The following is a 12,948-nucleotide window of genomic DNA, read 5'->3' on the forward strand; positions in this document are numbered from 1 at the left end:
ACTCGGACTCCGAGTGTCGGACACCTACAGGCTGGGAGCCGTGATCTCTCCCTTCCAGAGGTCCTGACTTCATCCTGTACCAAGCACACTGTGTGTTAATACGTGTGGTTCTCTGCTCACGTTTATATAATAATATCTACTTTATCACATGTAACACACAGGGTAGTAATCCAGCACACCTCTGCAAGCACACAGAGGAAGAATTTCTCCAAGAAGAACCTAACCTTCTAAACAAGAACAGCATACGGAAAGCAGTTCCTAAGCAGGAACCCACAGACATCAAAGGTGACTTCTGGGGTGTGCTGGCCCGGCTCCGGGCTCTCAGTTTAAGCTGAGTCCGGGGCCTCTCGCCCAGGGTTTCCATTGGTCGGTAACAACGTTAGCCTACTTCTCTAAGTAAAGGTTTAACACGCTCTCACATTCACTTCTACAAAGTGTGGTCAAAATATGAAGTAGATGCCCACGTTTTAAAAATTTATTATAGTGCCTCATTTCCATGAACCCACCTCAAAATCCTGCCTTCAGGCACAAAATGTCCCTGTCTTCAGGCATATTTCTCCCATCATCCTTGCTGCTTCCTCCAGCAGCTCTGGAGTCCTTTTTTGTGTTTTTACAAGTTGTGATCAAAAACATGGTAAACAGTGCTAGTGAGCACCATCCAGTGGAAAAGCAGCTCATAAAAACAGGACACTGCGTCCTCTCGTCCACTTTGTTCACAGATCTGGCTCTGTGTGACTTCCAACTCCTCCTCAGAGTCAAAGTGGCCACGAAGGCCGACGTTTTGTATCGACTCATGACATCCACTCAGCCTGGACACTCACACAAAATGTGCAGTGAAAGAAGAATCCTGTGTGTGCTCGGCCACTCACATAGCAAATGCCCTGGCCTGTGCCTTTGGATTGCTGCAATGGAACATTCGGCCAGGGTCAGGGCCAAAGGGCTGGTGACCGGAGGCACAGGACACAGCCCTGGGTACATAGCCTCACGCCTGCACCTCTCGAGTTGCCTGGGTCAGAGACTGGTGTGCATGCAAGTCCCTGTGAAGCCTAAATATCTACCTCCTCCCATCCTGAGCCTCAGCCTCCAGGCAGACCTCCTGAAGAGCTTCAGGCACTGCAGACCACTCGGTAGAAAGAGTCCCTGGAGCTAATCTTGGTATGTGTTTACATCTCCAGCAGGAGGGTTCTATTTAAGAATTGCTTCAGTGAAACCTTTCATAAGAATAAACCTGACTGCTACTGCTGTGCACCCTGACCCACTGCAGGACTGGTGTCCTTTTCCTGGTTGTCTCTGCACATGTGACCTCCCCATGACGGTCCCCATCCCAGTTCCCAGAGAGAGCGGCCCTCGCTTCCAGGGCGGGCTGAGGAGGGCGGAATCACTAAGGGTCCACATGGGTAAGCTGTAACTTGTGTTCATTTTAAAGATTTAGTGAGTCAACTAAATACATTTTAGAATGGACCAATGTCAGAGAAATGGACCGTTTCATATTTAAACCTCTATTACAATGCAGGAAAGGAAGACACAACACACAGAGACCATGCACTGTGGTTTTAATTTAGGGTTTAGCTTAAGGTGGAAGATGACTGACTGAGGACACCATGTTTTTAAAAAAATAATCTCGTTCTCTTTTTGTTGGTTTGGTTTGTTTTGCTTTTTCAACCAGAGCTTTATGTCACATAACTACCTCATAACTTTCTCTTTTTCTTTACAATGCAGGTGTTGAGTTTAAGCCTGATATTTCTTTTTTAAAATTTTTCATTAGTAGACTTTGTGTGTGATATATAATGATTACATCCATCCTGGCAAACTGGTCTTTTGATCAATAATTCAGGAAGACTTTTTCTCTTCCAGACAAATCATTCTGCAGGAAAACAGCCAAGCACGTGGCCCTGACAGTCTTCCACAGCGTGGCTTTATCTTGCAGTCAGTGCCGGGCGAGCTCTGCACCCAGCGTGGTGCCCCGATGAGTCAGCGCTGGGTGCTCGGATTCCGGGCAGCTGCCTCCTGGCGCGACTGCGTGCACAGCCATGTGACGGCACTGAGACGCGGGCCTTACGGCGGGGACCACGGGGCTCCTCACACAGTGCTCCTTCAGCCTAAACAGGACTCTGGGCCTGCTCATCCGTGCCAGTCCATGCCTAAGTGAGGGATGGGCAGGACAGGCACTGGGTGGATGTGCGCAGGCCACTGGCAGTCAGACATGGGCATGAGTCCCCTCCAAAGAATCCCGGCTCCCCTGGGCCACCCAGGGACTAGACGAGTTGAACTGAGATTTGTCCTTTGCAAAGCTGCCAGGTGACACCGAAATGTTGCCCTTTGGCTTTGGTGCACCCCTCCCCCATCCAGGTGTTTTATTTAGGGACCTGACCTGGAGGCGGAGCCTTCTTCCCCTTATAGCCAGGCAGCCTGTTCTTGCAGGCTGCTTGGGCATTGCAGTGATCTCACCAGTGCAGAGGTTTCGTGGGACTGGCCTGACCTCAGACACTGGTCATCACTGGTAACTGCCATATCCATCATCGCTGACCAGCGCTCCTTGAGGTCAGGCCAGGCTGTCAGGATGCCACTTAGTCCTCAGTCTCTGCGGGGTTCACTGCCTAGCGGTAGTGGGCATGGGGGACAGTGCTGTTCCTGCTGCCCACACGACCAGGCCAGGGCCATGCAGGGCCTCCCCAGAGGCTCTGAGCAGGGCAGGCTGCTCTTGGCCCATGGATGCCCACTCTGGAAGTAGAGAAGGAAATCCCAGTAGGTCAGGGCCAAGAGGCTGCCATGAAAACCAGAGGACAAGGCAGGGCCTGGCACTTGCAAGCTGCTGGCCCTGCACACACGTGACTTTCCCTTATCCTCTCGCCCCCCATCCTGCCCTCTCCACATCGGTGGTGACAATCTGTGTAAGAGCAAACCACACTGCCCTGCAAAACCTCGGCTTGTTGGAGTGCAAGGCAGAGGACTCCAGGCATGTTTCCATTCCAGTGTCTCAGTGAGCGACTTGCTGCCTTCTCTTCCCTGACCCCAGGGTGCTGGGAGCTGGTGGCCCAGACCATTCCCAGGGCTTCCCTGAAGGTACATGGTGACTGTTAGGCTGGAAAGCCTGCAGAGGACCCGCCCCAGAGGAACCAGAAGCTTTCACAGTCCGCACCACCGACAGCACCCGTGGGCTAGATGCTCCCAAGGCACTGAGCAGCAAAATAGGGCTACAGAAGCCTCCCCAGCCTGGTTATATGGAAGGTGTGGAGTTGGCTGCTGGGAGGCCCTATGGGGATCTGCAGAGCCTGGGCCTCAGTGCCTCCCAGAATGCAAAGGAGGACAGTGCAGCAGGGGCTGAGCTGACCCCGGCCTGGGGGCTGCTGCTCTGCCACCTCCTGGCCCCGGCACCTGGGACATCAGCCACCCGGACCCCGTTCTTCCTCGCAGGAGTGAATTATTTCATGAGCAACCTCTGTCCACCACTGCTGGGCAGCTGCTGTCCTGGGGCCCACACTTTCCTGCCCACAGCACTGCCTGGCCCTGCTTTTCCATTTTCCAGCCCCAGCTTGGAGTCCAAGCAGCTCTGCCTCATGCCCAGCCTCCAGGGCATCTTCTCATGGGCCACGTTCCTTTGGTGGCTCCGACTGATTGTTCCTGTCTCATCTTCCATCCCTGGTGTCCCATCTCAGGGCAGTGGCTGTGGCTGCCCATCTCTGCTCATGCAGCATCCGCTGATGGTCAGCACCCAGGCCTGGGAGGCCCTGCAGCATAACAGACATGCAGCAGCAGAATCGGACTAGTACTCACACCTGACGAGACACCCAGAACCCTGAGCACTGCTCTTCATCCCTTCCTGCCCATAGCCTGGGTAATTTTGCAAGAACAGAGGTTTATTTAGCTTGCAATTCTGGAGGCCGGATGTGCAGCATCTCATGAGGGCTCCCTGCTGCACTGTGACATCCCTGAGTGATGTAGCAGAGACAGAGCCATCCTGCCACCCCTGGTCTTGCTCCCTCAGCTTACAAAGCCCCTAAGGTCCTACCACATGACCTCACCTAGCCCAAGTCACCTCCTTCAGTGTCCATGGGCTTCCAGGTGCCCCAAGGTAGAATGGGGGTTCTGGGCTCAAACACAGGGAGACCTGGGAGACAACCAGACCACATTTCCCTGTGGAAAGAAGTTAAGACCACTGACTGCTTTCCTAGTGCCACCATCTTGGAGATAATCAGAATCTCCTTTCCGGCAGCAGGAACTGTCTCAGACTTCATTTGGCAGCTCGATAACGAACTGCTAGGACCCCCAGAACTCCTTAAGAGAAGACATTGCTAGGGCACCGAGCAGTTGGCAGACATCACCTCCTTCCTGGCAGCCAAGTCTTGGCCTGCATGAAACTCTGCCTCAATATCCCCAACATCACGATGAAATTATAGTAACAAGGTACTCAGAGGCTGCATGCCTAGAAATAAACTGTTTCCATTGCTGCCACAGAAACTTTTACAAATTAGCATGCTGGAAAACTCAGCACTAAACCAGGTCCTCCCAGGTCCTGTGCAGAGTGAACATAAAAGACCCACTTTCAGGTCAGTGGCTTCTGACATGCCTGCCCTGTTCAGAGAGGCTGATGGATGTTTGCTAAGGGTGCAGCATGGGGCTGCCAGTCCAAAATGGAGTCACAGTGGCACAGCTGGGATGGGGAACATAGCTGTCAGTGTGAATGGAATTACACAGTTGCACAGTTGAGGCCACAGAGCACACTGGCCAGTGTGGAACAGGGTTACACAGTTGCACAGCGGAGGAACCCGACATAGCTGCTAGTGTGTGAATTCAGTTATGCTGCGGCACAGCTGAGGTCCAAGCCTGTGATCCAAACCAGCACTTCCATCTAAGTTTGAGGCACATGGATGAGGATTGGGGTTGGGAGGATGCCAGCCCAACCCTCTAGACACTGGGGCCCGGAGACAGCGGCTGGCCAGCTTTGGACATTGATGAGACAAACACAAACATCCCTTTCAAACTGTAGCTCACCCAGGACCCAACTCCCTTCAGGGTAGGTTCGCCCTCTGGCCTGTTCTGCATGGGTCCTTCCCTCATGTGTTCCCAGCAGATTGAAGACTTGCTTACTATGTTCTCTAATACCCAAGTTTATCTAATACAGAGCTGCAACCACACCCCACGGGAATCCCCCAGCTCCCGACACACAGCCAGAAAAGACCTCCCCCCACGCACCTCCAACAGAAAGAGGGACCCCAGAAAATTTCACGAAAAATATTTTTGAAATTATGCATCACCATGGTTGGGTATGGTGGCACACACCTATAATCCCAGCACCCCTGGAGACTGAGGCAGGAGGATCGCAAGTCCGAGGCCAGCCTGGGTAACACAGCAAGGTCCTGGCCCAAAATGGAAAATGGCCTGGGGATGCAGCTCAGTGGAAAGGCCCTGAGTTCCATTTTCAGTACTTTAAAAAATACTCTCTACAACTGTTTGAGACAAGAGCAACCACATCTGCATGCCAACAACCATGTAGCACTTTAACTTCACTGCCCCATCTCAGCAAAAGTGTCCCCAAAGGATCGCAGGTCACCCCCTTTCCCAGAGGAGCTTAGCAGTAAAGCAGCTGGGGCGTAAAGCAAGCCGCCCTTTACTCCCCAGGAAGCCTCTCCGTTAAAGATTCACCCCTGGCTAGCAGCGCTGCATGCTTCTGAACTCAGGAAATGCAAAGCCAACATTAATAAAACATTTCAAATGTATCACTTTCCCAGGGGCTCACCACGAAGATGCCTCGGCCCACCTAGAGCAAAGGCCATGACACCTGTCATCCCAGTGGAGGCTGAGGCAGGAAAATCATGATATTTTTAAGCTCAGCCTGGGCAAGTTAGCAACTCAGCAAGACTCTGTCTCAAAAAATAACTAATTAACTAAATAAATAAAATAAAAAAGCCTGAGGATGCAGCTCAGTGCAGATGACTGGTACCCCAAAATCAAAGAGCGTCAAGCAACTGTGGACTGAAATCTCTGAAACTGTGACCCCACACAAGCTTTCCATCCTCAGAACCTGACTCTGGAATATTCTATCCCAGGCACAGCAGCTGACAAGTCCAGGCCAGGAGCTCTGGGCTCAGGGGACACAGATAACTCCGGGCATGACACAGCTCCCACCTCTGCGGCACTAGGCCCAGCCCTGCACATCCCTTGCCCAGCTCTTCCTACAGAAGGGCAGCAGCCCTCAGCGGCCTGGCCATGGTGCTGTCCCTGTCACTGGAAGCCCCTGGCTTGGGTCACAGAGGCCCGCAGAGCATGAGCGAGCCGTGCCCTGCTCTGGACCGTCCTCCAGGAAGCACAGTGGCCCCCGGGAGGCTCTGGGCTCCAAGGCCTCTGCAGTGAAGACGCTCACTTCCTGGGTGCAGCTGCTCAGGTCCCTGTGCTGAGTTTTATCCCATATCCCATATCCCATAGCCATCAGGGTGGGAAAATCACGGCAATGACCAGAGGGGCAGATGGGCAGATGCAGGGTGGCCAGGCCCCTCCTGTTGGGATTCTGGCTACCGCCACACCAGCCAGTCTCTTTCTTATTCCATGGTCTGCGTACTGAACATTAGTGGGTTTCGCTCTTAATTAGTAAGGGTGTAGCCAAAAAAAGTAAAAAGCTCTATCTATTTAAAGATTTAAAAATTACCAAACTAAAGGCAGGTGCATGCTCCTGCTGAATTATCACACCTGCTCAAGACCATTTTCCAACGCACTCCCAAATCGTTAGGCTCAGAAAAGCACTGCCAGAAGTGGACTGAGCCCTCGAGGGCAGTGGAAGGGAACCCGTACGTGTGTGCACACACAGGGCTGGCTTGCAGTCAAGCTGCCAGGCTGACTGCTCGAGCTGTGCACACACAACTGACACCGCTGCAGGGCTGGGTCGGCTTCTCTCTACTCCTGTTCGCTGACGCCTAAGACCACACGGACCTTTCAAGATGATGAGCTTTGCACTTGTCACGCCTCAGCTGAGACAAGATCTCTGCCAGGCAGGCAGGGGCCCAGCTTCCTCCGGCAGCTGCCCGGGCCTTGGAGCTAGGGGACCCTCCTCTGGCATCCACACTGGTGTCCACGGGAACAAGCAGGAGTGGGGATGGTGTGGGCAGAACTGAGACCCTAAGAAGCAATGCGCATCAGCACCTGGTGTGTGGCACACAGAGAGCCGCCGTAGGCCTGGCCTCCAGGATCACTGTCTGGATACCACCACCTCCCCCGAGGTTGGGGGCTGCCTGCTCTGGAGGCCAGCACTTTCCTGGGCACAGGGCAGGGTGAAGAGCCCATACATTCTCCACGCTAGGGGCAGGCATGGAGATGGCAATCAGGAGGGCCAGCCAACTGACAGGTCTGGGCAGGGTGAGCCTCGGCCGTTCCAGGGCAGCCTGGCCGTTCACTTGTTGTGAGCTCCAGCCAAGGCCCATTTTCAGCAGTAGAAGCTGCAAACCTCAGAATACAGCTTTTCAAGGCAGAGCAGATGCGGCTGCAGGCAGCGCTCGGCAGGAAGTCTGGAAAGTCCGCAGAGCAGTAGAAACTAGAGGCCAGGGCCTTGCTGCCCACCAGGGAACTTCGGTCACTCTTATCTATTCAAGTGGATTTGAACCCTTGTAATCCTAGCCTTCTGGGAGGCTGATGCAGGAGGATCTTAAGTTTAATACCAGCTCGGGCAATTTAGCAAGACTCTATCTCAAAATAAAAACCTACCAAGCAAAGAAGGCTGGGGGCACACCTCCATGCAGAGGCCCTGGGTTCGGACTACTCGGTTATCCACAGAAGAACTCGTGCCAAGGCACCTGTGGGCTGGGATCTGTCTGATCAAAGCTGCCTAAGGAAAACAGACTCTGACAGCCAGTTTTAAAAGCTGCCTACTTATTGTTTAATAGAAGTATTTCTGGCTGGAGAATTTTTCCTAATTGGACTTGGCCTGCGGAAGACAGGGCCTTCTCCAGCAGCAACTCAGCGTCCGACAGGGGAGACAACTGGGAATCTCCCTGCCCCAAATTCCAGCGTGCAAGGGCTGACCCAGGCACAGGTTGCAGGCTCTGGTCTAGGACAGTGAACCTCAGACCTCAGAAGTGAAAGCCACTGAGCTGGGTGTGAAGGTGCAGTCGCAGCATGATGGGAGGCTGAGGCAGGAAGATCACAAGTTTGATCCAGCCTGGACAACTTAGCTTGACTCTTAGTCCAAATAAAAAAGTAAGCAAGGGCTGGGAATGTAAACACAGAGCGGTGAAAAGGCCCTGGCTTGAATCCCCAGTACTGTAGGGGGGAAAACAAAACAAAACAAACAAACAAAAACTGACATCACAGAAAGCATGCAGAATAGTTTAATTCAGTTTCAGGAGGAGTCAAGAGAAAAATAATCATGGGGAAAATGGGGTAAGGTCAGATCACCCAGCAAGGGCCCTCCAGGGCAGAGTCCAAGGACCTGGGCAGCCGGGGAGCAAATCACGAAGTGGGGGCAGGGGTGAGAACGAAAATTGACAGCTCACTGAAATCAATGAAACTCATAAACTGAAAAAGGCCCATTGTTAATAAATCTATACATGCTAATAGCATAAATCAATGCTACATATTTTAAGTAAAGAATAGTACAAAGATGAAGTCATGTACGAGCTTCCGGTGGGTCCAGAAATGTCAAACCTCAAGGTCACTGAAATAAATCATTAAAATAAACAGACTCATGATGCAAGATCATAGGGCCCAGCAAATAAATGGACAGGGAAAGAAGGAATAAGAGGCCGGGAGCACACTATATCATAAATACACTGGCTCTCTGTATCTTTACTTAGCTCAAGTCTAAACAGGAACAATGTTACCATATTTCAAATTTCCTAAGTACAAAAGCCTGCAAACACACACTGGCTAGTATGGTGTGCGAACGCATCTTAGAATCATGGTTTTCTTAATAAATTTAGAGGTGCAGTTTGAGTACCTACAGTTAGGACCTCATTTCTCAGGTCCCAGGTTAAAAAGGCCACAGAATTCAGGTCACCACCAGTGGGAGAGCTCCCCCTCCACCATAGGACACTGTCTTGAGACAAAAAACACAGCACAGCTTGCAAACCTATAGACTCCCGGTCTGCCAGTATCTTTACACGAACTGTAGTCAGACCTGGTTTCCTCATCCTGACCAGTCACTGAGAAGTCATAAAATGTTCCACAATTATTTAATACTGTGACTCAGAAATGTTCAACTTCTTTTAAAACTAAAACTTAGAGCCACAGAACAATAAGATTCCTAGGCGTACTCTCCACTTTACACTGACAAATCCAGCATCCCTGACTTTGACGTCCTTAAATGAATGGCCAGCATAAAGACCGCTGAGAGGTAACATCTCTTTAAAAGCATAGCTGAGCCGGGTGTGGCGGTGCATGCCTGCAATCCTAGCCTCGTGGGAGGCTGGGGCAGAAGTGCAAACTTCAGTTCCACCAGAAACAACTCAGCGAGACCCTGTTACAAAACAACCAAACAAACAAACTTATTAAAGGGCTGGGATGCCACCAAGTTCAATCCCAGGAATCTCATTTAAAAAAAAAAGCTCAAATTGAGCGGTAAATTCTTATATAACAATTATTATCCACGCTCTCTTTTGAAAGAATACAAACACCTTCTCTAGCAACGCGTTGTGGTTGCAAATTCTTTAGTGTCATTCCATGCAGAGGGTTTGGCTCGCCCCATGACTGCCATGTTCCTTGGGACCCTTACAACGCCCAGGCCCTCCTCTTGTGCTCATGCTGGCTGTTAACCATAGTAAGGTAGCTCAAGTTACCCACTTGATACATGTTTGCAAACTGCTTGGTGCTCTGCTAACCTGATAAAACAGAAAGCCCCTTGATCTCCCACACACAAGCTCAGGGGCACACCTCTGACGGGATGCACCCCCTGTGCTGATATCTAGTGTCACCGTCACCGTCACCGGAGGAGACCTTGCCATTCTACACAAATGCGTGATTCCTCCCTAGAAAACAATAGAGAACCGCTGCTCTGCAGGGTCCCAAACTTTCTGAGCCTCAGTCAAAATGCAACATAAAAAAAAAAAAAAAAAAAAAAAAAAAAAATCCCTCTGATTCCTTCACAAAGGACTCTGGAGGAATCTCATGGACACTCAAGCAGATAAGCCACAAAAAAATGGATAAACTGCAAGTAAGCAGATAAGGTTGGGGCTTTGGTGTATTTTTAAACTTCTGCAAAAAGTGATTCACCTCTATCTGTATTCTAGAACAGCCTGTTGATTATTACACTTTATCCCAAACTGAGCTCTAAAGTTCCTTGGTGACACATCAAGTCTGTTCGGGAGATTTTACACATAGTCTCTTTCCTTAAAGCACAGTTACTGATACAAACTGTCCTCTCCGTTCAAGGAAAACTATCTGTGCTCCCAACACAGATAACTAAGATCTATCTGCTAATAATGTGATCAGAGCCAGAATCCATAAATCCATATTCCCTGGCCCACTTGTCCTTTCAGGAATCGGTCTCCTTTCAGGTGACGGTCTCACTAAGTTACCCAAGGCAGCGTGGGAACTTGCTTTTCTCCTGACAGCCTCCCAGGGCACTGGGATCACCAGCTTGCTCCACCGTGAAGGCTAATGAGGGCTTCCTGACCGGCACCCAAACCCTGGGTGTTCACTGTTTCCACGCAAGCTTGAGTGCACACAATGAAACAATGACTCCTCTTGTCATCCTGGGATGACACAGGCAAGTGGGCAGAGAGCCTTTCAGAGAAAGTTTGGTTTTACCACCAACCTTAGCGCTACCAGACTGAAACGTTGCACAGGCTGGCTTGTTCTGAAGGCAGCCAGAAGAGATAGTAAGTTCAATAACAAATCAACAAAACTTGCTCCCCCGGGAATGTCTCACACTCGGGAACCTCAGCACCCTTGTGCCCTTAGAGATGGACAGACAATACACCTAAAAATACAGAATACTCCAAAACCCGATCCCTCCACTTCCCTCAGATCTTAACACCTAATACGCATGATCAAACTCAAAGACTCTTTTCTGAAAAATATAAGCACGCTGACTTTTTTTCTTGACCCTTATTTCTTCAAAGTATTCACAAATAATCCAGTCGCTGGGAGCAGCGGAAAATAAGAACCCTGTGTCTGTATTTCTTGGACAAAGACAAACAAATCAGGCCATAGGAAGAAGAGGGAGGCACACGAAGAGACCACTTCCAGCTCTCGCTCCTGTGGGCAGCGCTGCGCCCGCTGTAGCCTGGGCCTCCCCGGAGATCGGGGTGGCCCTGGCTCCCCCATGCCCGCCACACTGCCTGGTTTCACTTCTACAGGCAGAAGGCTTTACACGGACACACACGCGAGGTACAGTTTGGCTGGCCTCATAAATGCTCTTTTCCCACCTTGTTTGTAAGGTGCCAGTGGGAAAATCAACTCAGGTGGTTCCTTTAGCAGCCTAGCACAGCGGCAGAGGGTTGGGCACTTGCTCCCCGCCCTGCGTTTAGGGCCGTCACCCTGGGAGGATTTCCCACGTTTATTTACATGGCGGTGGAGGTGTCTGTATGTGTGTGTGGGAGGGAGGAGGTTATTTGTTAAAAACGAATTACATAACCACAATTAAGTGCACTGCAAAAATAATGTTTTTAAAGGCCTCTCAGCTTCAAGAGTATCCGAATTGCTAACCTGGCTGGCTCCTTCCGCAAAGCCCAAGGCGGCTGTTTTAGAAGAGCGCTCTGGAACCTCTGCAACCTTGGGGCCCAGAGGCCGAAGGGACTCCGGCCAGAGCGCGATCTCCTCCATCCGCACTCGGGGATCGGCCGCGCTGCGGACCGCAGGGAGGACTCCCGGCCCGGCGCGCGTGGACTCCGCCCGCCCCCGCCCGCCGCGGCCGGAGCTGCAGCCGCAGCTCACGCGGCAGGGCTCCCCTCGTCCCACGCAGCACGGAGCCCGCGGCCCGCACTCCACGCTCGGCTTACCCGCTCGGGGGCCTGGCGGCCAGCGCGCGCGGCGCCTCCATGCTGGCCCGGCCGTTCAGGCTCAGGCCGCCCCGCCGCGCTCACCGCGCTCCGCGCGGACCCATCGTCCGCCTGCAACCCGCGGAGGACAGCGGCGGAGGGACGCGGCCGGTGGCGGGGACAGCGGGCGGGGCTGAGCAAGGTGCGCGCGAGGCGGGCCCGCCCCTTCCCCGTCTCCGCCCCGGCCCCCCCCCGCCCTTCCCACGGGGCCCGCCCCCGCCCGGAGACTCCAGGCCCCGCTCGGGAGAGGTCCGCTCTGCCAGACCCTGGCCCCGCCCACTGGGCGCCTGCTCTGCCTATAGAACCCGGTCCTGCCCCGCCCCGCCCACTAGGGGCCCGGCTCCGCCCAGAGCTCCACCCCACCGCTAGGTGGCCACGCCCCAAGCCTCGCCCGAGCCCTGCATGACCACGCCCCGTCTACAAGTTGGTCACGCCCCTAGTCCCCCCTACCAGCCATTAAGTGGCCAACAGGGCGCCAGTCTCAGCCCTTGGTGACACTCTCATCTACCTGGTGCTGGCCCCGGGACCCTCACTACCCCTTCACATCCCTAGGGCTTGCACCCAACACGGTGTGGGGTCTGTCCCCAGGGGAGAGGAGTTCCGTTCAGGTTGCTCACTCCTGGCCTGGCTACCTGTCCCGGCATTCTGGGCTGGGGTGCAGATGGAGGACACAGCCAGTCCTGGGGCTCCAACCCCGGGGAGCCAGGCCTGCCCCAGCCTCCCCCTCCCTTCCATGGCACCCCACGGTACAAACAGGCTACCGCAGAGGTGCTAAAGTGTGGCCTGCAAAACGACCCCCTCCTGCGGTGCCCCTCAGCCCCTGTGTGTTTTCCCGTCCATCTTCCTCTCTTTTGAGCTTTTATCATGCATGTTCGTTTCTAGCTGTTCCTAAGCGAGGGCTGCTGCTTGCATATATGTGTGAAATTGGCTTCAAGGCGAGGATGGAATGACATTCTTAGGATGGCGTCTTAGCTTGTCCTGCCTC

The 12,948-nt window shown here is 52.8% G+C and overlaps 1 protein-coding gene across 7 annotated transcripts in view; it reads right to left on the bottom strand.

Moving 5' to 3' along the window:
- The window catches only part of Cobl (cordon-bleu WH2 repeat protein), a 147,098-nt gene extending 134,973 nt beyond the window's left edge, over positions 1-12,125 (bottom strand). For 4 of the 7 annotated variants that reach the window (XM_063234367.1, XM_063234365.1, XM_063234366.1 and 1 more), the window contains exon 1: positions 11,925-12,125. In XM_063234367.1, the coding sequence (XP_063090437.1) occupies positions 11,925-11,965 (41 nt within the window). In that variant the 5' untranslated portion in view covers positions 11,966-12,125. Of the gene's footprint in view, positions 1-11,631; positions 11,895-11,924 lie in introns of those variants that run through there. The other 3 variants (XM_023562226.2, XM_063234368.1, XM_063234369.1) reach the window with 3 other exon arrangements.
- Positions 12,126-12,948: the final 823 nt, after the last annotated feature.

The sequence above is a fragment of the Cavia porcellus genome, unplaced genomic scaffold (genome assembly GCF_034190915.1).
Source record: "Cavia porcellus strain 051 isolate PalLab524CR breed Dunkin Hartley unplaced genomic scaffold, mCavPor4.1 scaffold_23, whole genome shotgun sequence".
NCBI lineage: Eukaryota > Metazoa > Chordata > Mammalia > Rodentia > Caviidae > Cavia > Cavia porcellus.